At 38.4% G+C, this 26570-nt stretch overlaps 4 protein-coding genes across 7 annotated transcripts; 1 reads left to right on the forward strand and 3 right to left on the reverse strand.

Annotated features, from left to right (window-relative positions):
* Positions 1 to 474: 474 nt before the first annotated feature.
* HAT3.1 (Homeodomain-like protein with RING/FYVE/PHD-type zinc finger domain-containing protein) lies at positions 475 to 9534 on the forward strand. 2 transcript variants are annotated; one of them, XM_023676112.2, is made up of 9 exons: positions 475 to 733; positions 1707 to 3067; positions 3760 to 3925; positions 4050 to 4173; positions 4260 to 4372; positions 4454 to 5062; positions 6066 to 6389; positions 8617 to 8706; positions 8789 to 9534. In XM_023676112.2, the coding sequence occupies exons 2-9, from the start codon at positions 2217 to 2219 to the stop codon at positions 9224 to 9226; spliced, it is 2715 nt and encodes a 904-aa protein (XP_023531880.2). In that variant the 5' UTR covers positions 475 to 733; positions 1707 to 2216; the 3' UTR covers positions 9227 to 9534. The 2 variants fall into 2 exon arrangements, with proteins under 2 accessions (XP_023531880.2, XP_023531864.2); XM_023676096.2 differs by having other exon boundaries at positions 1748 to 3067.
* Positions 9535 to 10081: 547 nt separating this feature from the next.
* On the reverse strand, positions 10082 to 12013 carry LOC111794016 (zinc finger protein 4-like). The gene has a single exon (XM_023676122.2). The coding sequence runs from the start codon at positions 10917 to 10919 to the stop codon at positions 10344 to 10346; it is 576 nt and encodes a 191-aa protein (XP_023531890.2). The 5' UTR covers positions 10920 to 12013; the 3' UTR covers positions 10082 to 10343.
* A 2780-nt stretch (positions 12014 to 14793) lies between these two features.
* Positions 14794 to 20283, reverse strand: LOC111777483 (uncharacterized). Of its 3 annotated transcripts, XM_023657130.2 has the most exons (4): positions 20026 to 20278; positions 16458 to 16573; positions 16134 to 16205; positions 14794 to 15083 (listed from the first exon to the last, which is right to left on the reverse strand). In XM_023657130.2, the coding sequence occupies exons 1-3, from the start codon at positions 20181 to 20183 to the stop codon at positions 16183 to 16185; spliced, it is 297 nt and encodes a 98-aa protein (XP_023512898.1). In that variant the 5' UTR covers positions 20184 to 20278; the 3' UTR covers positions 14794 to 15083; positions 16134 to 16182. The 3 variants fall into 3 exon arrangements, with proteins under 3 accessions (XP_023512898.1, XP_023512880.1, XP_023512906.1); XM_023657112.2 differs by lacking the exon at positions 16134 to 16205 and having other exon boundaries at positions 16416 to 16573; positions 20026 to 20283; XM_023657138.2 differs by lacking the exon at positions 16134 to 16205 and having other exon boundaries at positions 20026 to 20277.
* Positions 20284 to 21280: 997 nt separating this feature from the next.
* Positions 21281 to 26070, reverse strand: LOC111777504 (alpha-L-fucosidase 2). Its single transcript, XM_023657150.2, has 10 exons — positions 25682 to 26070; positions 25092 to 25237; positions 23990 to 24855; positions 23767 to 23899; positions 23462 to 23620; positions 22585 to 22809; positions 22383 to 22484; positions 22168 to 22303; positions 21840 to 22035; positions 21281 to 21759 (listed from the first exon to the last, which is right to left on the reverse strand). Exons 1-10 carry the CDS (start codon positions 25905 to 25907, stop codon positions 21450 to 21452), a joined length of 2499 nt encoding a protein of 832 aa, XP_023512918.2. The 5' UTR covers positions 25908 to 26070; the 3' UTR covers positions 21281 to 21449.
* Between the last annotated feature and the right edge of the window lie 500 nt (positions 26071 to 26570).

The raw sequence follows: 26570 nt of genomic DNA on the forward strand, positions 1-26570 counted from the left end.
CAAAAGCTTTACCATTCACGTTATTTATACTTGTAGGCTTGTGTCATGGCACGTAGCCGACGATGCCCTTTGGAGGACGATTATGTTGCGAGCTTATGCAATGATGCATGCTTCTTTCTTGCATTGTAAAAGATACTGATGTGAGATCCCACGTCGGTTGAGGAGAAGAACGAAACATTCTTTATAAGGGTGTGAAAACCTCTCCCTAAAAGTCGTGTTTTAAAAACTTTGAGGGGAACTCGAAAGGAAAAACCTAAAGAGAACAATGTCTACTACTAACGGTGGGCTTGAGTTGTTACAACTGACTTCAGGCTAGTTTAGTGTCATATTGAACTTCAAGCTAGTTTAGTGTCATATTGAACTGGGCCTAAGGCCCATAGAAAGAAAGGGTGGGCCCAAAGTCCAGGTAAATAAAAGATGGGCCAAGATATGGAGAATGGAGCCCAGAACCAGAGGGTGCTCGCGCAATATGAGCGGCGGTAGCGGAACGGAGACGGTGCGCGTGGAGGCTGGGCAAGAAATTCAGATAGAAACGGTGGCCCAGATTTGGAGGACTTCGAGACTGAGACGAAGCCGCTGTATTCTTTCTTCGCGCTGAGAAGAAGAACCTGAACCACCGCCACCATCGCCAAAAAATCTTACTCGTCTCACTAAACTCCCTTGACAACCGCCAACAAGATCCAAAACCGCCTTCTTTCACGGGCAATACTATCCTCTTTTTCACCAACACTAGGTACCTCTTTCCAGTAGTTTTTTTTTTTTTTCGCGTTCTTGTGTTTCTGCTAGATTCTGATTGATTCCTGCTAAAAGGAAAATGAAGTTTCCGAGGCTAATGCATTGCTTTGTTCTTCTATTCAAATGCTTAGCTCGTTAATTGCATTTGTTTCTTTACTTTCCTTTTTCATGCTTCACTGTTTTCTTAGCTTAATCGGCGGAGAAATAAGCGTAATGATTGCTGGAGTTTTACTTCAATTGTAGCTAGAAGAGTTTTACTTACTGCCCTTCTATCTGGAACAATTTTATTGCTACAATCTCGATTTCGTAAACTCGAGCTTCATTCTTTTCCCTTTGGAAGTTTATTTCCACGTAATTGAAGTCCAATAGGAGCTCGGACGTATATATTTCGGAGGTAGGAGTTGGAGTACCGGCCAACCTGAGCTGAGCTTATGGTTAGGCATTTGTTACTCCCCTCGACCCTCACCCGCGCTTTTGTGCAATGTAATATTTTTGAATAATGGGTTTCAATTTTTTAGGAGTTGGAGGTACGAAATTTCGTGTTAGGATTACGCTTGTGTTAATATGCTTGTTCTGTTTTTCAATTACAGACCCACTAAATGTTTTAACCCTTGAACATCTTTTGGTCTTTGTTTTAAGTGTTGGTTTTTAAAGTCCACAGTTCATGGGGTTTACGATTATTTTTATGGTGATATCTTCCAATTTCATTGCCACAACATCGATAGTACAGAAGGAGGTGCTTGCAAAGTTGCTCAGACTCTCATGTAACATACTTTTGTATCCAATCTTGATTGAAAAATTCCTATAACTAATTTTAGCTAAAATCAAAGTGGACTTAAAAACCCAAATCTGCCCTCCCCCCCAAAAAAAAAAATTAATAATAAAAAAGGAGGGAGATTAGTGGATGTGATTCTCCAGTGTGCCCATGCAAAAGATTTTATTATCTGTCATTAGTATCCTTTATCCCTCAGGATGGCTGATGGTGGTAACCATGGTGTCTCTCCTGTGCCAGATAATCAAGACTGATAAATGTCCGTGGAGAAGCTCTTTGAAGAGAGTGCTTGAGGTTGTCCATATACGTGTGTAGATAAATCTTTGTGGTGCAAAGGAAGAAAACTCCCATTCCCTGGCAGTTGCAGAAGTTGATAAAATTAACTCCAGTGCAGCATCCTGCTAATGAGAATTCGAAAACGGTATCAGGAAAGTAAGAAAAAAAGTCATAGTGGACAATTGAAACAACGTTCCAAAGTTGTCATTAGGAACTTTCAATAATTGTGTATTAATTTCATTCAAACATCTTCGGCCAAGCACTTCGAAAATGATTGATTAGGAATAGGCTACTTAGTTGCCAGAAGTGGTAAGCAAGAGTGTATATTATCTTAGTGGTTGATTCTTTAGTCTTAAAGTCTGAGCAACCTCTAGTTGAAGTAAGCAGGAATAGGAGTAGTCAAGGAGATAAGTTGGTATTCTTAGGGGACAATATGGAAGAAAGAGATGAATATACAGAATCAAGAACTATTAATAAATCTGCAGCCGTACAAGAAGCCAAGGCCAGTGTTGAAGTTGAAGTGCTAACTAGTCTTGCAAATGAGCAAATGCATTCAGCTCCTAACTATCTGGAATTGGGAACAATTCGAGACTGGACCAGTAAAACTGGCAGTCCAGATGAAGAAAAACCAGGGGTCAAACAGAATATGGAGGAAGATAGGAGGGAACTTGGTTTGGGAGAAGCCCACAGTGGATTACCAGAAAAAAGCAGTCAGACTATCTCTAAACTTGCTGATAATGATCAAGGTGAAGCTGGCAATTTATTATCCAGCGATAAAGATACTGAAAATTTAATATTACCTATTGAAGTTGAGACAACGGCTCTTCTTAATGAGTGCTTGGAACCTCCAACTGAAGATGACAACAAAAATTATATCGAACAGGCGAACCCTCCTATAGAAGATTCAATCCAAAATACTTCTATAAAAAATTTAAATATGGTCCCCGATAATTCTCCAGAGTTGGGTTGCAAGGATAAGAGAGTTTTAAAATCAAAAAAGAAAAATTATATCTTAAGGTCCCTTGTAAGTAGTGACAGAGTTTTGCGTTCAAGGACCCAAGATAAAGCTAAAGCTCCTGAACCAAGTAATGACTTGAGTAATGTGACTGCTGGAGAGGAGGGAAAAGGGAAGAAGAAGAAGAAGAATAGAAAGATAAAGGGAAAGGGAGCAAGAGTTGATGAGTTTTCATCAATCAGGAATCATTTGAGATATTTAGTGAACCGCATCAAATATGAACAGAGCTTGATTGAAGCTTATTCTAGCGAAGGCTGGAAAGGGTTCAGGTATGTATTTTCACATTTAATCGGTCTTACATTGACTGCGTCCTGATACTTTTTTGTATTACTTTGTTTCTGTGATTTTGATAGATGGTCATTTTCTCATTGCGTACACTCCACTGATTCCACTGATTTCTGTTTGTATGGCATCTAGTATTATTTCCAGCGCATTGTGAATGCTAATTGAGAAAACAAAGAATACAAAAACAAAGGTTGGATAGTAAATCTCCTCAATAAAGCAATTGAACACAAATTAAAAGCTCGCAGGTCCCTACTCCATGGTTTAGAATGGATCTAATTAAACGCTTGTTAAAGGTTTACAGAGTGACTAGGTCTTGGATTTAGTACCCTTGTTTATTGTTTCATTTTTAGCTGCGATTACTTGCAAGTGCTCACCTGTATTATTCGATGCTTTCAAGATTTATGACATTAACCAAGCCAGGCTTCTAGAATTCCTAACTTACAGATGATTCTAATGATAATAAACTAGAAGTTAGTTATATCCATTGTTAATTCATTCTGATACGAAGTGGATAGCAATTTCTATGCACCATATGTTCAGATCAATATTGAAGTTTTAATTTGATCTTTGTTTCAGTCATCAATGTTTCCTACTATTACTTATCTATTCATTTCATATATCATATGGGTCTTAATGAAATGTATGGCGTCTACTAATCATCACTATAACCATGCAGCTCAGATAAATTGAAGCCTGAAAAGGAACTTCAACGTGCATCAAATGAAATAATGCGACGCAAATTGAAAATAAGAGATCTATTTCAACGTATTGATGCACTCTGTTCTGAAGGAAGGTTTTCTGAAGCTTTATTCGATTCTGAAGGCCAGATAGATAGTGAGGATGTAGGGGGATATTGTCTTAAGATTAATTTTGACTAGATGTTATCTTTTGATTCATTATTCCTAAATTTTGCCTCTGTTGCATCTACTTTTCGTGATAAATTGTGAACTTCTGACCTTGTATCAGATATTCTGTGGAAAATGTGGATCCAAGGAACTGTCCCTTGAGAATGACATCATACTATGTGACGGTGTCTGTGATCGTGGGTTCCACCAGTTCTGTTTAGAACCACCTTTGCTAAACTCAGACAGTAATATTCTCACTACCAACTAGAAATTAGAAGGTCATTTTGTTTCCAGTAACTTTTCATTCACGCTCCCTCGTTTCCTCTCACAGTCCCACCAGATGACGAGGGATGGCTATGCCCTGGATGTGATTGCAAAGATGATTGCATTGATCTTCTTAATGAATTTCAAGGATCAAATCTTTCTATTACTGATGGTTGGGAGGTAATTATAATTTTCCAACATATGCTCAAAAGGTGCTTTTGGTTGGTTGTTATTTTATTATATTCTTCTAACTCTGTGCAGAAAGTCTTTCCCGAGGCAGCGGCAGCAGCAGCTGGCCGGAGTTCTGATCACACCATGAGTCTCCCTTCAGATGATTCTGATGATGGTGATTATGATCCTGATGTTCCAGATGCTATTGACCAGGATGGTGAATCGAGTTCTGATCACTCAAGCTCTGATCAATCAAGTTCTGATCTATCAAGTTCTGATAAATCTGGGTATGCTTCTGCTTCTGCTTCTGAGGAATTGGAGGCTCCACCCAATGATGACCAGTACTTGGGTCTCCCTTCAGATGACTCGGAGGATGATGATTATGATCCTGGTGCTCCAGTGCGTGATGAAGGTGTTGGACAGGAAAGTTCAAGTTCTGACTTTACATCTGATTCTGAGGATCTAGCTGCACTTGTCGATAACGGGTCATCTAAAGATGATAACATAGCGTCTTCTCCATTAAATAATACTGTGCCTGTAAGAAACTCTAATGGGCAAAGTTCTGGACGCGGTCCTAACAAGAGTGCACAACATAACAAGTTATCAAGTCTAGTAGGGTCAGGTCCTGACGAGGGTGGTCTTGAACTAGTTTCGGGAAGAAGACATGTGGAGCGATTGGATTACAAGAAGCTTCATGATGTGAGTATTCTCTTATAAATCATATTACACTATATTCTTATAGAATAAAATTTTATATTTCTATTTGCCAGTTTATTCTTTAAAGTATATGGACGACTCTCTCTCAAACATAGTTGACTGGCCACGTGCAATGTTATATTAAGAATATAACATTGCACATGGGAATTCAAAACTTTGATTGGAAGGTTACTAGTGTCTTAATCACAGGCTCATATTAACATTCTTACCTCGATTATTTTCAGTGTGCACTACTTGAGATTTTCGTTGTGGTAGAATGATATTCCTTCAAATTTTTGGTACTTCATCGAGTTCACTTTCAAATTTTACAATTTTGACCGCAAATTTTCAGAAATAGGTCAAAATATTCTGTGCCAAATGTTTTTTGTTAGCTAAGAAATGAGAAGTTGACCAAGACACTTATAAATTTAAACTTATTATATTAGTTAAAACTTTTATGTGGTGCTACAAAATTTCCTTGTAGCAAAAAAATTAATATACATCAACTCCAAAACAATTAACTTAAAAAAAAAATCCTAAATGAGCATAAATTGAACACCAAAGCTTGAATTTCTTCTGAATGTTGTCATGATTAATAGGGCAAAATACACTTTCTGTTCAAAAGTTTGGGGCTGGTATCTATTTGGTCGTTGAAGTTTCAAGATATTCATGGGAGCACGTTCCATGTGTTTTGCTAGACTGTAGAATATAAAATCAGTAGAAAAGTTTCTCATTCTTGAGAATTATCTTTCAATTACTTTTTTCTTTTTTCTTCATCAAAAAGATAAAATAAAATGGAAAAATTTTCAAGTTGCATTGTCCCCGTAAAATGTGTTTATGTAGCCTTGGTACATGTTCTGTGTCTTGTGTGGATAAATTGAATGTACTTATGCATCAAATGTTTTATAAGATGAATCTAGATATTTAACATGGCTCTTGCTTGGTTAGACTAAATGGTTAATGAGTTTCTATTCCTCTATACTATTTCCCTATTACATTATTGAAGGAGACATTCGGGAATGTTCCTACCGACTCGAGCGATGACACATATGGCAGTGATTCTATAGATTCAAGTGATGACAGAGGTCGTGGTAGGAGTACAAGGAAGGGAAGTCCTAAAAACCCGGTTCCTGCATTGTCAAGAAATGGAACTGATGATTTGAAAAATATAAAAACTAAATGCAGTTCTAAGAGAACTCGTCAAAAGCCAGCTGCTGAAAATATGGATAATTCTGTGACAAAAACACCTGAAGGCACTTTGAAATCTAGTTCTTCTGTTAGACGAACCACTTCGTCATCACATAGAAGGCTCAGTCAACCTACATTGGAGGTAATTCTTCTTCTTCTTGGTTCTTTTTTCTTTGCAGCTCTGTTTTGGTTCCAAAACATTATCCTTAACAAGATGTTATTTTCTTGTACCGTTTTGTTTGAGCTGGGATTTCCTTTTTCATTCATGTATCTATTTTTTTCCCCCCTTTTTTCTTCCCTTTTATTGGGTGGGGTTGGGAAATGAGGTTTTATTTGAAGATTTTTCTATTGATCCCTTCTGCAACCTTATTAAGAATGCATACTGATGCCTAAAGAGTCAGATGAACTCAATATTGGAGTTACATAATGTCAGCCATGTGATCTATTATATTTTGTTGTTTCAAATTTTCTTATCAAAATACATTTGTCATTCTTAAAATTGACTCTGAATCCAGTCGTGTGGTCTCAATAATAGTTGAGACACTCATTCAAAGCAGTTTTCTTCTGTCTTTCTGTCGTTATTCCTCTCTAAGAAAATTAAAATGAAATTCAAACTGAATCCTACGTTATGAATTCGTACTCTCATTAAGCCAGTTATATAAAAGAAATTGAAATGTTATTCCCTTTTGTATTTGTAACCACAATTTTACGAATACTTTTTTAGCATTTTAACTCTTTTATGTTCCCTGGATTCTTCTCTTCTTTTGTCTTGCAACTGCCAATCACAATTTTGAGCTATTTATTGAGCAAATATCCTTGGTGTCAACTCGGATACTTTATTATGAGGGCTTACACTCCTCTTCAAGATAACCATTTAAGAATGCTTTCTTCACCTCAAAGTGATTCAATTGATTAGCGGCAGTAGATAACAAAATCTCAACAGTATTAAGCTTCGCAACAGATGCAAACGTTTCTGTTGTGCAATTCCATAGATGTGTATATGCTTTGGTCACATTTTCTTGCTCTTGGGTCTAACTTGCTAGCACCCCTATTAGTACATCCAAATATTTCTAGAGCCATGGAGTTTTTAACCAAGATTGTGGAGCACTTGAACGGTGTTCTAAAATTCAAGACCCTAGATGGCATTCTATTGATCAGGTTTGTAGAGTGTAAATTGCTTCACCTGAATGATATTTGGGTATGTTCATATAAAACATGAGGGCTTTAGCTACCTCTTACAAGTGCTTATTTGTCATTCCAACCCTACGATTTTGTTGGGGGTGTATTACGACTTGAACTTTGTTGGACTATCTCCCCTTTTCCTCAAAGAAATCCCCTAGATTTTGGCATTGAACTGGGTGTGAACCATATGATGAAATCTTTTGATTTTTTTTTAAACTTCTGATTTTTCTTTTGACAAGTATACCTAGCTTACTCTAGTATGATCATTTATCATAGGTATGAACCCTTTCTACCATGACATGTTTAACCCTATACCCCATATATGTGAATGAATTAAATTAAATGGTTGTGATACTTGATATGGACGAGGATTATATGTGCTTCAATGATGCTTGACAAGGGCACAAATTCACACTGGACAATAGATGGATCTTTATTTGAAATATATTTGGAAACACCTTCTATGAACAAAAAAGAAGAAAGAAATGGATATCTTAATCTAAAATGCCATAAATAAATCTCACCATTACTACAGATAGAAGTTGTTTGAAGACACGAATTTCTTGGGGCTTCTTTGTTAGAACTTGACTCCCTATATAAATAGGATTTAGAGACCCTTGCTCTCCCTAGCACTTCCAATCATCCCCCTGAGACTGGTTCCTGAAATCACGAAGTGAGGATGAAAAATTAGCCTGGCATGAAATTCTTTTGTGAGTTTGCCTATGGATATGAGGTTATAAGACGACCTTGGAGCATGCAAAACATTAGATAGACCAAAAACAATGAGATTCTAATGTTACCAAATACCGACTATGGGTGTGGACTAAGAATCACCTGCTATTCTTACGTTTTTATTTCCTGCCCCAGGTTTATAGGAATAGAACAGGCTAGACTACTGGTCATATTATCAGAAGCCCCTGAATCTTTTAAAGAAATTTTTTTGTTGATCACAAATGGAAGAGTGGAAGAAGACACACAATGTATTTTTCTATTTTTGGCGAACGAGCATGGAGTTTCATGATTGGATGGATTGAGTAACTTCAGGATCTTTTTCCATTTATTCTGGAGTGAACTGAGTCGTACATATGATTTGATTTGATGTTCTTGAGGATCTTTTCACATATCAGTATTGTTAAAAATGAAATTAATGCCATTTCTTGCTCCTAATGTTGTTGTAAATGTTCCAGAGACTCCTTGCATCATTCCAAGAAAGTCAGTATCCTGAACGAGCTACAAAGGAGAGTTTGGCACGAGAACTAGGGCTCAGTCTGAAGCAGGTTATGCATTGGGTTCCTTGGGAAGTTCTAGCTAATAACATTTTATTCTACTGCAAGGCTCAATTGTTTATTACATTGTCAGGTTAGTAAATGGTTTGAGAATACACGTTGGAGCACACGCCATCCCTCCAGTGAAGCTAATAAAGCAAGGAGTGCTTCAAGAATGGGCACTCAATCATCTCAGACAAGTAGAAAACCTCCCAAGCCTGAGCAAGAATCTGGTGCATGTTTCAGAGACACCTGTAGCAATGGTGCTCAGCATCAAGAATCACCAAAGGCAATTAGTGTTGTGGCCCCATGTCAGAGTGGGGTTACAGGGGATGACAAATCAGCGAATCAGAGAACTAAAAGGCCAGAATCTACTGCTACAAAATCCAGAAAACGGAAGGGCAGGTCAGATCAAGTGGCATCCCGTTCAAAGGACAGAAAGAAATCACGAAAGCCTCCAGCTAAGTCATCAAAAGTTGATGAAATTCAAACAGCTGATAAGGTTAAGAAGAGGAGGAGGAAATCCATGTAGATTCTGAAGTTTTGATCGATCCTGGAAAATTATTCGGCTATTTATCCTCTTCCAAGAACCACATTAGATCAGATGCTGGTGAAGGGAGGTAATTCCAATTGTTTGTAGTTCTTTGCGGTCACATTAAAATTCCTCTTTCTAATCACTTTCACATAAATCCTTGTCTGAGTAACGTAAATGTAGAGCTTGTTGTTAGATATTTATATGCATTTTCAAACGAATGCTCTCATCAGACCCTTGTCTTGATGTGTGTTAAACAATCAATGTTTAGCTATCCATTTAGTAGCAGAGATTGTTCTGTTAAACAACTTGACTTTGTTCAGTTTGAGGTCACATGTAAAAACATTGCCATTTTAGCTGGCAGTAGTAGTCTTGCTTCAATGCTCTGCAGGGTCGTCTTGAACAAGATTGTTACGAGGCACCCTTCAGCCTCGGAGTATCCTTTCTCGACAACGTGAAGCTTTGCAGCGATAGATCACTTATGAATGTAACATTGCTCTTCGCTCTTCGTTCTTCGATCCAGCACTTTTCAAACAATTGAATTCAATTTCATCATGCTTAGTGAAATGTTTTGCAATTAATCTTGTAATGAAATGTGAAGCTAGGTTCTGCAAAATCGAAATGTAGTTCTTTTACACATCGAAAGTACTCATATCTACTGCATTTGGGTCCTATGTTTATCAGTTTTGAACAAGTAAAAATGTTGTCAACAACTTGAATTAGCACGGTATCCTCATCCATATCGATCGAGCTTACTTCCAAGCGTTCTGGATGTTCGCTAGTGCTGGCGACCTGTGATTGAGCACTGAAATGGGAAACCACAGGAAGAGTTTGACAGAAGCAAGAATCTTAAAGTTTCAAATAATTATCTCTTTTTCTCTTCGCCCCTTACACCCTGCTCAGTTTGATGTAGTTGATATACTAAATGCCCCAAAGTTGAAACAAATTATACCTCTTTTGTTTTAACAAGCAGAAGAGATGCAACAATAATGGTGCATCTTCTTTCTAGCACATCCCTTAAAGTTAGTCATGCACTTGATATACGAACGAGCTACTCGGCTCTACAAGAATGAAGACGACAACTCCGGAGTAGTACTAAGACAGATAAACACAAGAATTAAAGTCGAAGATTCAGATCGAGATGGAACGGTTCAATTGGTGATGGCTTTTCGAGAATTCGATGTTGAGTGAAGCGGAAGCTCCCCGGCCACATCAAGTCCATGGCATCCCCCAACATGAAAGGTGCCCATGAACCAGTTTTGACATGATTAAATCTTGCTGCTAGAACAGTATCTTCCCTGCCTGGTTTGTGCACAAGTGAATGTGGCTGAACACCAAGTGATCTAATCATAGAATTATGGATTGGCAGACCAAACAGGGTCATCATCTTGTGGGCTTGGTGCCTTCTGGCTGCACTCCTCTCTCTCTTGTGGGCATTTTGATGGCCTCCCAATGCCTGTGAACTGAAGAACACCCTCTTACAGAAGTTGCATGAAAAAGTCTTGGTTGAAGCTGCTGCAGAGCTTTGTGATTCAGCTAAAAGCTGCTTGTTCTTCCTTCCCAAGCTCAAGTCCAGCCACTCCAAAGCTGCTACGCCATCAGGTTGGTCTGTTGCTTCTTGTTCTTCTTCACTCGAATCAGCTTGTCCGTTACTGTTTATCGACATTTCAATTTGTTGTCCTTGAAAAATCATTGCAAACCCAGATTCCAAACTAAAAGTGGTGATTTTTGAACTATAAATTTGGATGGATTGATTGCTGATTCTATAATCTAACCCTGAAACTGAAGCTGTGGTAATGGAAGCAGGCTTTGATTATTCTTTTATCTTCATTTTCAACCCGACCATTAGTGGTCCAGTTCACAATGCTTATGTCATCTATACTGTTTCCCTTTCAAACTAAAGGATTCCCCACTTCCATCAATCTTTCCAATCCCTATTTCTTAACACTCCCTTCTTAAAAGATACCACTTTTTACGTTGGATATGCATTCAGAAATCAAGATCTTCAATTATTTGTCTCAACCGAATTGTTATCGGTTGACTAGTGGTCAAATAAGTTGTACATCTCGATATCGTTAAAGGTGAGCAAACATCAAGTTGGCTACCTATTCTAGACGTTTGATAATTGTCTCGTGAGATTAAATGTAATATGTATAATTCTTCAACCATAATGGTTATGAAAAAAGTACGTATAGAACGTTATGTAAATATGTAAACTCACATGGACAACTAAAGTTTGAATTCAAGATCGCTTCAATTATTTGCTTAGACCCCATAAAAATACTTGACATTATAGAAAGATTGGTCAATATTCAAACTTCACATAATGTCGATTTTCTTTTGTTTGCTACTTTCTTCTTGGCCACACCTTTAGGAGCCATATACCAACACTACACAAGGCTTCTTTTTGGGAATTTTGAGAAAAACCAAAATCAATGTGATTGAAAGTCACAATCTGTGAAATTCCACATCAGTTGAAGAAAGGGAACGAAACATTCCTTATAAGGGTGTGGAAACCTCTCCTTAATAGACGCGTTTAAAACCGTGAGGTTGACAACGACATGTAGCGCGACAAAACAAACAATATCTACTAGTGATGGACTTGGACTGTTAGACATTGTTTGAAGTGTCCCTCCAACGTAACGAAGGAGTGCTTCTTATCCAACTCAAATAAACGAATCACTTTTAAAAACTACTTTTGTGGGATTCTTTCCAAGGCTGATGTTTCCAATACATATCTAAAACTGAGTGATTTTCTTTTGGGTCTTCATTCTGTTTGGCAAAAGAGAATAAGTAGAAAAGCATCTTTATTAGAAAGATGGCTTTGCATTCTGACCTAATTGTACATGATTGGGATAATGATGAGATATTATTCATACTTTTTTTTTTTTTTTTTTCCTTTTCATTTAGCAGTCTCCCTAACTCTTTTGTAGAGGAGAACCACTCAAGAACCACCATGTACTGTATGCATTGCTAATAAGTTCTTTCTTTCCATTATAATCTCTTGAAAAAATGGAACCCCACCAAGAAAAGATGGTTTTTTTTGGCTATGGAAGAGGTTTCAAAATAATATTTGATGATTTGATGGGTTACTGTGAAATCCCACAATGGTTGGAGGAGGGAATGAAACATTCCTTATAAAAGTGTGGAAACTTCTCTCTAGTAGACACGTTTTAAGATTCTGAGGCTGGTAGCAGTACGTAAGGTGCCAAAGTAGACAAAATTGGTTAGCAGTGAGTTTGGGCTGTTAGAGTTACTGTCGTGTATTATTCTCTCTTTTCCATAATTTTTCAATATGGATAGCCTCGAATCGAAGTTGGTTTGTCTTCTACGTAGAGATTTGCTCGACTTCTTTTGTATTACAAGTTAGTTGATTAACTTGGACAGGAAATTTGAAGTACTTGTTCATGTCCTCATCTGCAAGACTTATTAGTTGAGAAGACAGGATCTTTCTTTCTCTGTCTCTCTCTCTCTCTTAGAGAGGAAGGGAACATTGGAATCTTTACCCAGCAGGGACTTACCAATGGTGTCTAATTCTGTTTGATTCTTTTTGCTTTATTTAGTGTCTTTAACAGTAAACTAACTAGAACTTGGGTTAGTTGTTCTCTATGGATGATGATGTTTACTGCAAACTGAAATGAAATGAAATATGAGATATTCTTAACCAAATGTAAACGAAACCTTTCTAGGTGAAATTGGAATTCAATGAAGACACGTAATCTTGACCAAAAAACTTGAAGTTACGGTCTCGAGAAAAATTTGTTTGAGTTCAACAACAACAGAGTGAGGGATCTAACCATCAACTTTTGGAATGGTAATTGATGTCGTATCCACTAAACTCTGTTCACATCCAATATTGCACAACGAAGCATGACCTTCTTCAAAATAAGCCATATAGACGATAAGTGTTCATAAAGGTCATAAACTTCTCAAGTCATGGCATACAATATTCAAGTCACCCATATTCAACAATCATAAAGGTCACAGATAGATGTTAATATTAGTTAATTAGCAAATGGATAGAACCAATTAGTTTGTCCAGTAATTGACGACATCTACTTTACATTAAGTCACATTAAATCATAGTTTTAAGATCAAAGAAAGCTTGAGAACACAAATTCATATTATATTAATATGAGACAATGCTAAAGTACAGAGAAAATGAAACTAAATCATGATAAAAAAAATATGAATTACTATTTGATGACGATGGAAGTAGCTAAGTTTTGAATAAAGGTTTGTAAATGATGGGGATGATGATCAAAAGATGGTCAGTCTAGTGGGCAGTGGATCTTCTCAGCTTTATAAGTGCACTTACTTTCTAACTGGGGTTCTCAACAGTCTTTTTCTGTATATTGGACATCCAATAAGTGAGAGAGAGGGAGAGAGTTTTTATATTTTGAGGTTGGAAATATCTCTCCATCCTTCCAACCATTGATCTAAGCCCTCCACTAACAAAATCAACCACTTTTTAGTCTAAAGGATGTAAACTGTTTGAATAGTAGCTAAAAGTGTTCGAATTCTACCCTTCAAAGAATTCAAACTAGAACATAATTCATCTAATTATTCTTAATGGAGAGATCAAAGGTTTTCCTACTTGACAATAAAGAAAAATTCAAATCCTAAGGGAGAAATCTTCAAACTCGTCCCCACATTCTATAAAACTAGCTGGTACAGACGGAGATTAAACTTGGACGGGTCAGCCATTGAGACCCGAGAGACTATCGCTGTCTGTCCTCACCCTGTTACCATTTTCAATCAAGTTCCTTGTGGGGGTTGGAAGGAATAAGTCATGGGGCTTGAAGGTGTCTTTTGGGTTTCCCTAACAAGTTTTTATCAGAGGGAAGCAGGAGGGCCAGTCCGGTTGTAGGGAACAACACCAGCTAAGCTTAAGGCTATGGGCCATGAAAATCAACAACGATCTCCAAATGCTCCTGCAGCAAGCCACGAGTGGCATTGCATTGTGGACCAAATGAAACCATAAACCATAAACCTGGCTTTAAAAACATTGACATGTTAGTGTCAATCAAATCGGCATTGGCACCCCATGTGGCTGTTGCTATTGCGTTCCCACCTACAACATGGATTGGATTTCAAATAAGAGCTGAGCTACAACAGCCACTCAACACCAATCTCATTTTTAAGCCCTTGAAAGCTGAATACAGACAAGCATTTAGAAAGCATACCTGATTCGAACTTCGTGTCTATTGTTGAATATGTGGTTTGAACTGTTCCATTCAAACTGTGACACACTCGACTCTAATTGGTTGTTGAAAAGTTCATGTCCCACGAACAAATATAATTCACTTGGAAGATACGAAAAATGAAAATACAAGTTTGTATCCTAGCTCTCCACATATGTTTCTCATTATATGAAAGCATTAATGTGTTAAGATATACATAACTTTATGTAAGAGGCATATATTAATAAAAACTTTATGTAAAAGGCCTACATTAATAAAACGTGTCATTTTTGTGTGGGAAACTTACAGGTGGATGGATTATTATTTCTCTCTGTTGAGCTGTGTCCAGATCTATAATTCTTCGGCTTAAGGTACTGAGAAAGCTAATAGAAACAAGAATATTATACCGTGATTCAAAATCCAGTAACTGTAATGAAAGTAATTGAAGGTAATAAAGAAATAAAGCAGGTCAAATCAACAATTGATAATTTTAGGAAATCCAAAGGACAACCGGGTACTATGTGGAAAAATAGTATGAGTTCCCTGAACAGCTAGGAAATTTTTTATTGCATCTACCAACCTACTAAAGTACCCAGAAATTCTCTCTCCCTACTGAACTTCACCCCCATTAGAATTGCTCACATGTGTGCTTCTACTGGAGATCGCTCAAGTACCTGCAATGTAAAGCAAAAGGAAAAGCAATAAGAACTAGATAACACGTGAACAGTTTACAATTTTAATTCAAGTTCTTTGTAAGAAAAGAACACTTGTTCAATGATTAAATGCTTCATGACTCTGAAAGATATCACAAAAATATCATCCACCGAAAATGTTATGCGCTACAGTTCCATATCTAATGAAAGCCTTGTTTCTTTCATTATATTGTATCACATAGACTACCGCTACCAGTAAATAATAATAACTAATGAAAGCCTTGTTTCTTTCATTATATTGTATCACATAGACTACCGCTACCAGTAAATAATAATAACTGCTACAAGATATGACATAATTACAAACCGAAATTCCCTCAACCAGGAAAACCTAGAGGGGTAAAATCATGCAGTACTAATGAATAGTATTTGTATACGATTTACACGATGAAGAGAGAAGCTTGTATTAATTTCAGTTCAAATTACGAGACCCAGAAATAATAAACAACGGAGTATGCAAGTTATCAAGCTCCTGAACCCTCTAGTACATTTATTTCCAGCTAAACAGTACACTTAGCAAAAAACAACGACCAGAATTTCAAGGGAAGTATAACGAGGAAGGTCAGCACAAAATCTTTATGCATGACTGAATTGAAGCATCATCCATCATGGCAGAAGGTTTGAACGTCATCCTTGATAATAATCTTAGAAGATGTATGCCCACATCAACCTCAAATACATTTTTCTAAGAGAATTTAAGTGAGCGACTTATTTGACTCACTAATTATCACACCTCAATATTTCTTCATTTCCTCCATTGAAGGAACTAAATAAATTGACAACTAAAAGAAGAAAAGAAGTTAAGTTGACCAAACAGGACCAAACATTCCTTTCTGTCTTCCCATATAGATGTGTCTCTTTCCTCTTCACCCACCTCCAATGCATATACTCACCATCGCCATTTCATATATCTAAAATTTTTATGGAAGTTTAGAAAAGTGCACATAGAATACTGCTAAAAGTGAAAAGAAAGGGGGAAAGAATCAAAAAGCCAAAAAAAAAGGGACCTACAAATGTTGCGACAGTCTCCTGCTTTCGAATGATAGAATGTCCACGTGCATCACCCATCTTTTCCATTCATTCCTATCAATCCCAATCCCAATTTCTTCTTATTAAATGACATTTTAATGGTATAAAAATAACTGCTTCAGTTATACCACACCATATGATCCAAACACAAAAATTAGCTGAAACATTACGACATCATGACTATAAAGATGGCCATGGTGAACAATGACATGACGAAGAAACATTTACTATATGTTTTTCATGTTTCCCATAAGCAAGACTCACAAAGAGGATACTAGCGATCCTGACAAGAACGGCAGAATGTACCGTGAGACAGCTCGCAAAAAGCCCGTACGCTAACACATAGGTGTGATGTCAGGCAGGTAGCACCCACGATGTGCATGGACAGAAGAGACTGCGTGCATCCCAGTTCTCCCAAATTCCTGGAAAGGGCAATTCATAATAAATAAATAAATAAGTAAAAGTCAATCATGCCTGTAACTCATGAAAGCAATCCAGAAAAATGAAATCAAGCACCATAGAGAGAATATTAGAAAGATTCCCTTCTTAATAAGAAACTGAATTATAAACAAAATAGCAAAAAAAAAAAAAAAAAAAAAAAAAAAGACATCAAAGAACGGTGAAGAGGAAACCACTGCCTAAACGGATAACAAAAAAGAGTCTTCCAATCAAGGTTGATCATGAGCGAGAATAATGTGAGAAATTTGTCGATCAACAGATGGAATAGGGAAGACTGGAATGGACTGGAGATGTTTGTGGGGTTCCCTTTCATGTGATTAAGAACTTGGAGACCAGCAGAGTTGAGAATGAGAAGTAACCATTCATTTAAGAGAAAGACTTCTTGTTCTTGAAATGAACCAATGATAAAGTAGTCACTGAAACCTTCTATGGTTGGGCTATTGAAGGCGCCATGGAGGAGCCCAAGTCCACTGTATCGACAAAAGACTGTGATATCACCAGACACCAACTCTCAAGACCAAGCTGGTGAAATATGTTCCTCACAAAATTAACAACTGCCAAGAGTCATTGGTTGAAAGTGTAGCTAGAGATATAGCAAAAGCACTTAAGAGATTTTTTCCAGAAGGGGCACACTGGGACCGAGTGTGTCGCCTCATAAATTGGAAGATCGTTTTTTTCATTAGGAGGTTCAAGTCTTCAATATGGTGACATAGTGGATAATTGTTTAAGGCATGGTTGTTAGAAGCAAATATAGTACATGCAACTTTGGAAGTTCAAAAAGGCTAAAGCTAGGGCTCGAATTCCTTGGGTTCTCAAGTGCTTTGAGCAAGAAGCAAATTGAAAAGGCTAACCGGCCTTTTTTCACCAGCTAATCTCAAAGCAAATATGATGGGTTCTTTTTTCCTCTTTGGTATATTTTGAAACAGTTGGTGAGGCATCTCTATAGTAAGGATACATTTTACAAACTGTCTTGTGGTTCTATCTCAAGATCTTTCTTTGTCATGAACACCCTACCCCTACAATAATGGTAGAGTCGGTAGAAGCTCTAGCTAACAATGGTAGAGTAAGAAGTGGCTACTCCCTTCGAGAGTAATATGTGGTAACTATTGTTGGAAAGTATGGGTGTAAAGGTTCAGTTCAGTTTGATTTCAGCACCAAACCAAAGTAGAACCGCTAAAAATGTGAAGAAAAAAATAAAAATTGAGCCAAACCACCATGGTTCATAACCAAACCAATCCTAACCAGTTAGTCGATTCGATGCATTCATTATGGGCCTAAGGTCTCCGCGATAAAGGAGTGCATGTAATAGTGGCAATTGTTGGTTGGTTTAATTGGTTATTTTATTTTTCAATTTTTCCTTACACCCCTATCTACAAAAAATAGAGATGTTCCAAAAAAGTGTAAAATGATCTATTTAATTATTGAGAATACTTGTCTGTTTGTTTCTCTCTGGAGCTCGAAGCTCAAAATCATTTTGAACCTACATTAACCTCCTTTCAGTAAGCTCCTAAAGTGTTTGACATCGTATAGACTATGAGTTTCTTATCCATATTTCTTCATTATGCAAGCAAGAATCATATGGTTGTTACAAAGAGGGTTTTGAGATATTTGAAAGACACATTGTCTTTTGGCATCAAATTCAACAAATTTGAGAGCTTTGAGTTGCAGTGTTATTCATATACTGATTGGATTAGGACATTGGATGAAAAGAACCTCTAGTATTGTTTCAATTTGTTCACGGTGTTTTTCATGGTGTTCAAAAAAGTAAGATATAGTATCCCAGTCAACTGCAGAAGCATTACGGAAATAGCAGTAGTGAACTGAGCAGTATGGTTGAAAAAGTTGATGCGCAACTTGAATTTAAAGAAAGAGGAAAATATGAAAGTGTTTGTGGATAATCAAGCTACTCTATCTATTTTAGTTATATTAAATTGCTAATTGTAACATTAAAGTGCATTTATTATGAGTTGTGATTGAATGAAATTGTAGATTTTCTCAATTTATTTTATAATGAACTCAGGATCCTTCATTTGCATTCTCTCGAATTCAACTCACCAGGTTCGACACTTTCATGCCCTTAATTCTCTCCTCTCCTTCATACTCATTTTTTAGGAACTCCCAGATCTCCTTTGATGGCTTTAAGGCCATAATTCTGCTGAATATGGCAAAAGGCAAAGCTGCATGTAGGCAAGCTCTAGCCTTTGCCTTCATGGTGACCTTTTCCTTGTAAGTTTCAATTCAGTTTATTGATGAATTATTAAAAAGTGGAGCAACATCATAGTCCTCCTCAATTGCTTCCAACCAGTCGTAACCTTCCATGGAGACTTCCATTCTTATAGGCTTGGTAGTTTTCACCATCAAACACAGGTGGAGCCAGCGAAAAAAGGTTGCTTGATCCTGAGTACATCTCACTTAATTCTCACAAGTGTATCACTCAATTCCCTCGGGGACATCTCACTAATTCTTACTCATAGGCCCCTTAAGAATTTAAGGCTCTGAAACAAATTGTTAGGGACAACAAAACCTTCCGTATCTCTCCACACATTGATATGGTATTATTCACCTTGGACAAGCTCTCATGACTTTGTTTTTTTTTTTTTTATTTGTCTCACCCAAAAGGTATCACAACAATAGATTTTTTAAAATTTCCTTAGGAAAAAGAAAATAATATTTTGTAAAGTTTAAATGGAGGGTTGATTATATATATAAATATATATACTAAAAAAATAAAGAAACCAAGGTATGGACGGGGAATGGGCTAAGGACAGAGAACACCCTACTCCCACCCCTAATCTCTGCCGCGTTAGGGCATCCCTATGGAAAAATGAGCATCTCTAGTCATCTCTTAGAGCTATAGCCATGATCTCCCCCCTGTTTACCCAATGCGGGACTTTCGTCATAGTTACAACAATCCTTTCTTCCAACAAAGTGCCACTAAATCTCAAATAATCATTTCATTTGTCCAGCCCTTTAGCTTCACCAAGAGTTTGCTCTTATTGAGGATAAGTCCTCATCTCCATACCACACTTGTTCGACATTTGAGTGTTCGTCCACAACACTACATAACTACATCATTGAGACTCACCGATTCTTTGAGCATCGGAAAATTCTACTAACACGACTAAGTATTTCCATTATTGCTCAATAGAAGGGGGAGAATTGGGAAAGTCTACAATTTCATTCAATCACAACTCACAAGCTAAAAATAACTACTTACAACGGTAAAAAAATAGCAACTTAAACTAACTATTACTAACAAATTCTCTCATATTTAGATGTGTGGGAAACTACATACTAAGAATAGTAAAGCAGGCATCTGGCATCAAACAATTCAGAATTCAACAACACTTCTAATCCATTCAACAATTCGTTTCGCACTGAAACCAAAAAGCCGATTAAGAAACTTGTGAAGTACCTGGAAGTCGAAAATGAAAGCCGACGAGATTGAAGACGAGGTCGAGCGGCGAGAGGTGGCGGGTGGAGCCGAGGAAGAGAAGGAGCTGATCGGAGAGAAGAAGCCCTAACAGTAGAAATCAGGGAGCGAGATAGAGATCCAGAAGGGCGCCAAGCCATTTTAGCAGTGCAGGTCTTCGTTCGATCAAAATTCAGCAAGACGAGCCGATGTCGAGGTTTAGCGCACACAATGAGCAGCGCTCAGCAAGGGTTTTACGAGGGTACGGATGCCTACTAGAGAAATGCTACGGTGGATTGCATTCTATGGATTTGAATGTGGCTTATGCATGATACACCGCATGATTGAAATCAGACGGCCCGATCTGATTTCTGTAAATTTAATGATCTTTTTTTATAAAAAAAAAAAAAAGTTTAAAGAAATAAGTTATTTTAAATAACACAAATAAAACCAAATTATGATAAATAAATAAAAAAATTCCTCAAAAAACATACAATTGTTGGGGACCACTTAGCTCGACAACCTCCATCGTCCACCGTCGGTTATTACTTCCACCGTGCACCTCTAACGACCGTGCCAACTACCCCACCTCTAGTAATCGTTGCCAACTATCCATCTCCGATGGCTATCGTTCGTTTCCATTCTAGTGACCCTCTCGCAATAGCAGTTTTAACACTCGTCTAGTCATCTGGTATTAATGTAAGCATTCAGCTTAAATGACAAAATGACAATGACTTTATCCTCCGTGGTTTCCCTCTCCTATAGTAGTGGGGCTCCTTTCTTATGGAGGCTCATGGGTCTAACCAACCCCGAGCTAAGTTCATTCTCAATGGTTTCCCTTTATTCGTTTCTTATGGAGGCTCCTAGATCTAACCAACCCTGAGCTGACTTCATCATCAAGGTTTCCCTTTTCTAGCTGACTTCATCCTCAGTGGTTTCCCTTTACTACAGTAATGGGCTCCTCTCTTATGGAGGCTCGTAGGTCTAATCAACCCCGAGCTGACTTCATCCTCAATGGTTTCCTTTCCTATAGTAGTGGGCTCCTTTCTTATGGAGGCTCGTGGGTCTAACCAACCCCGAGCTGATAATAGTCTCATTTGCCAATTCTACAAAGGCCAATGGAAAACAGACATCTACCCATTTCTTCAAATAGAGGGCTAGCTCATAATAGTTTTAGAGCGGTGGATAGGCCCGGCCCAATCAACATGAACTGATTCTCGGGTGGAACCTCATTCGCTACGTAGCAGCACACAACCAGTGCAAAACAAACTATATAAGCTTGAATTGATCAAAATATTTATCAAATACATTGTATTATAAAAAACATAGTATAAAAAAAGTGGTAATAAATAATTGATTAACAATCTTGTATGAATAACAAAATGAAATGGTGAGCAGAAGAAGCTTTTGTGTGGCTGAGTATCTCATCATTTTGGTAGAGAGTATGTTCCAACACATTTCAACAGCTTATTGAAAGTGTAAACTTTCCCAGATGTTAAATTTGCTGCTACTTTAGTCCCTCTGTAGTGTAATGTCGTAAGCGAAATTTGCTCCGACGACCAAACACCGACTTCGTTCAGATCTCCCCCCGTCCAGCAGACGTTCACTGTTAAGCCACCCCGTGCCTTCAATCCTTTAACGCAACCGTAGGGCCAGACGTCGCGGGGAAGAGCGGGAAGCAAGTACAGATCGTTCATGGTGCTCTGGACTAGCATTTCGGCAATGGCGGCCGAGAAACTGATACGACAGTAGCAACCAAGATAAGGAGAAGCATAATATCACTGTATGGACACATAAATGTTAAGCTTGTAGCTTACCCAAAGTTGGCATCTATTTGGAAAGGAGGGTGAGCAGTGAACAAGTTGCTGTATAGCCCGCCTTCGTAATCACTTTCATGATCTGGGTCCACGAGATCGAACAAATGCTTGACCATTCGGTACGCGTGCTCGCTGTTCTGAAGACGCGCCCATAGAGCGATTTTCCATGCTGTGGACCATCCTGGACCTTCCTCTCCTGTTTCATATTAGGTCTATGAGGATTCGGCTAACCATCGCTCGTGAAATGTTACATTGGCACGACACAATCGCCCAAAGGACTCGACAGCATAAAGTAAAGGATAATTTCAAGAAGTTGATCAACAGGTACCTCTTTTATGAAGAGTATTATCTGCAGCTTTCGAAACGTTGGGAGTTTTCTCGACAGTTATAGTGTGTCCTGGATACAGCCCGAACAGGTGCGATACATGTCGATGATGCACTTCTCGGTCCTCAAAGTCAAGAGCCTAATCCAAGACATGTCGAGTTAGGGCGGTCTACGTAATTATACGATGTTTCGGGTAAAGAGATGTGATACTTACATACCCATTCCATAAGTGAACCATCTCTAGCTATCTTGTAAGGTAAGAGCCTAGATTGAGCCATCCGGACCCTGTTGATAATAGCATCCTTGCTTTTACCCAGAATCTGTTAAACAGGTAAAACTTCAAAAAACCGTAAACAAACACGTCGAGTAGGTGAAGTAAATAAGTTTTACAGTTTACGAGCACGCTGAAAAAAATTTCACCTCTGCAGCGGATACGATGGATGAGAAAACCTCTTTTATGATAGCGATATCCATTGTTGTCGAATAGCTTACACTAGCAGGTTTGCCATCAGGAGCTATAAACATGTGCTCCGGGGATGTTGATGGGTTCGTTTCCAAATATCCGTCCTTGCCATCGATTAGCCAATCCAACAAAAACGACGTGCATCCTTCCATCAGAGGATATGCCTTGTTTTTTAAGAAATTCTGAACATTGATTGAATTATGTAAGATAATGAAGAACAATTTTGTAACAGCTCAAATCCACCGCTAGCAGATATTGTCCGCTTTGGCCCGTTACGTATCGTTGTTAGTCTCACGATTTCAAAACGCGTCAGCTAGGGAGAGATTTCCACACCCTTATAAGGAATGTTTCGTTCTCTTTTCCAACCGATGTGAGATCTCACAATCCACCCCATTTGGGGGCCAGCGTCCTCGCTAGCACACCACTCGGTGCCTGCCTCTGATACCATATGTAACAGTCCAAGCCCACCGCTAGCAGATATTGTCCACTATGACCCGTTACAGATAGTCGTCAGCCTCACGGTTTTAAAACGCGTATGCTAGGGAGAGGTTTCCATGGGATCTCACAATCCACTCCCTTGGGGGCCCAGCGTCCTCGCTGGTACACCGTTCAGTGTCTAGCTCTGATACCATTTGTAATAGTCCAAGCCCAACCTAGCAGATATTGTCCACTTTGGCCTGTTACGTATCAACTCAGCCTCATGGTTTTAAAACGCGTATACTACGGAGAAGTTTTCACACCCTTATAAGGAATGTTTCGTTCTCCTCTCCAACCGATGTCCTCAAACTAAGCGCTAAACAAAGGACAGCCACACAATTGCAAGCAGGAACTTACTTTGTCCATTGTGTAAGTGTAATGCTCCCACAGATGAGTACAAAGCCATGCTCCACCCATTGGCCATAGAGCCCAAACAGCCTGACCTCGATCGGGAGAGCTTTTCGCCCAAATATCCGACACTTGATGAGCCACCCAACCACTAGCTTCATAGTTCACCTACAAGATTCAAGAACACGTGAGGACAATAACACAGACAAGGTCGAGAATGTTCGACCATAATGGATAGTAACAGCCCCGAAACGGCCTTAGGCTATCGATCTTCAATACACAACATATGAAGTTGAGAAGGCACAGATGCTTACTTTTGCAGTCTTGCGTCCATTGACAGACAAGAAGGAAGTGAAATCAAACAATGGCTCCTGGCACTCCCTAAGGTTGCAGGGAAGGGCTGGCCAATAGTTCATTTGGAGGTTAATGTTCAAGTGTGGAGCACCACTGATAGAAAAGAAAAACGGAACCATATAAGCATCTAACGTATGAGAACGGTACGTAGAGAATGAGTTATGGTTCACTCGGTTCACTTACTCCCATGCCGGCTCGATGTTCTTGTTCCATATACCCTGAAGGTTAGCCACCTGAGTTCCAGGTCGTGAACAAGAGATAAGTAGATATCGACTATATTGGAATAGCAGTTCTACCATGGATGGATCTTCATCGATCTTAAAAGATTTTACCCTCGCTGCAGTAGACGCTACTCGACCTTCCTTTCCTCCAGAGCTAGTTGAAGAAGATTCATTCTTAGAGCTCTTTGAAAGATGCAACGAAACACGGTGAAAAAGACTCTGGTAGTCATTCAAATGTCGGGTGTAAAGATCCTGATACGACATGTTTTTAATCTTCTTCATTGTAGCAAGCGACTCCGAAGAAGGATCCTTCCCGGACAATGAAGGGTTTGTAAATGGCCCTTTAAATGAAGACGAAGCCACCAGACGCAAGATAGCCCAATCCGAGCCATTAACCTTTAACTTCTTTTCGTTTAAATCGTGTATTACTCCGCTGCCATCACTGACCTGTAAACTAAGAACTGCAGAATATTGAATTCCCTTGGGATGTTCGTCCAAATCCATTTTCGGAGGGATCCTCACGCCTCGACAGCTTCCTTGAAGCATGATCAGATTTTGACCATCGATTACACGCGAGCTATGATGTAACTTGCTATCCATCGACACTATGAACGACAAAGACCCTGGTTTGCTCGCTGAGATCTTGGTTATAATCGCTTGATCCGGACTAGACGCAAAATGCTCCCTTGTAAATTCTACATCACCCACAGAGTACTTCACTCGTGCTGTGGCTGTATTCAAGTCCAATTCTCGACGATAAGTCTCCGAAATATACGACTGATGCGAATCATCAAACTCGAGCTTGATATCACCCAAGAGTTGATAAACCTTCATGATCACAAGATTGTTAGTATAGCATAATACTCATACAAACAGCTTCAAACTCAACGCTCTATACGGTTTTCAGTATGATAAGCCAACGAAGACAACGATAATCGATGCCTAGTGAGTAGATCTAATCAATGCAAGCCGTTTAAGAGAGCGTGGAAGGCATACAAGTAACACGAGATTAGCTAACCAGAGAATAAAACAACAAACAACATTCATAGGGGGTTGAGAATTACATCAGACGGCTTTCCTGATAGCTTGACCGCAGCTTCGGTCGCTTCGACATATTTTCCATCGTCGACGAGCTTTCTAACCTCTCGTAACGCAACGGGCGCATCCGAATTGGTATAGTCCGCAGGAATTCCCGTCCAAAGAGTATCCTCTACATGAATTTTTATTAGCTTCAGAGTGCATTACTAGGTTGACATGAATCAGTAGAGTTCTGTTCATTACATAAAAACATATTCCCAAAAACTTGGAAACCAAATGATTTATGAAACCAGATCCATCCATTCAAGCTCCGCAGTAGAAGAACAAGCTATAATTCAAACAAATCTGACTGAATCAACCGCCTAAACACTACCCAACAGCGAAGAAATCTTGAAAAAATGCATATCAATCACGAAAATTCAATATAAAGGGTTTCCACATTTAAACAAACATACCCAAATCATGCAACAAACAATGAAAGAAACCCAGATAAACGCCATAAAATCACACAAACCCATTTGATTTCTCAGCATATTACAGCCAAATACACCTCGATTTCTTCCAAATTAGTTCAAACAAGGAAGAACAGAGGTATAATGAGTGAAAGGGGGCAAACCATTGAGCTGAAGAATCTCAGTGTCAACACCGCCCCAAACCATCGCGCCAAGCCGCCCATTCCCAATAGGAATGGCATCAGTCCAGTGTTTAGCAGGGCCATTGAACGTAAGCTTCAAAGGGTCGGAGCTGTCCGCCATGGAAAAGGGGAAACAGAGAGGAATCAAAAGCACAGCAAGAAGAAACCCATTTCCATGGAAATGGGTCTTCGACATTGGAAGCAACATGAAGAATGGAAGTGAGAAAAAATCGAAGAAAATGGGGGATTTCTACTGTTCTAGAATGCCATTTTCATCGTTTAAACAAACGCGCAGAGGCTAAAAAGGCTACAGAGCACGCGGTACTAGGAGTGGTGGCAGAGCGATTGCTCACGAGAGACCCCAAGTTGATATCAAATCAATTAATCTTTGATTCGTATTATATAGTATCAATGAAAGAATCTGGCTAAGGAAAGGCGGTGCCTTTCTTTTCTAGTTTTTATTTTCCCAACACTTACATGTGCTGTTCTGTTGGTGGTCTTTCCCTGTCGTGTTCATGTTTATAGCCCCTAATTTTAGTCTAATTCTTCAAATTTTCATTAATTAATTTCATTTAAAATCAAATCAATGTTGTCATTTAATTAAATAACTATATTAGACATGAACATTAAAAACAGCTAAATATAGTTAAGGATGTTATAATAATTATTAACAAATATTTTAATGTTTTGACAGAAAATAATTGCTTTGTGATTTATAATTCATTAATAAAAATGTTTTTTATGACGTCATATTACAATATTTAAGAATTATAGAATATATTAATTGCTAATTTTATCTTTATATATTTAAATATAACCTTTTATGAGTCACGGTCAATGGCACGTAGTAGGAAGAATAATAATTATATCT

Source organism: Cucurbita pepo, chromosome 1 (assembly GCF_057944985.1).
Source record: "Cucurbita pepo subsp. pepo isolate OVF chromosome 1, ASM5794498v1, whole genome shotgun sequence".
NCBI lineage: Eukaryota > Viridiplantae > Streptophyta > Magnoliopsida > Cucurbitales > Cucurbitaceae > Cucurbita > Cucurbita pepo.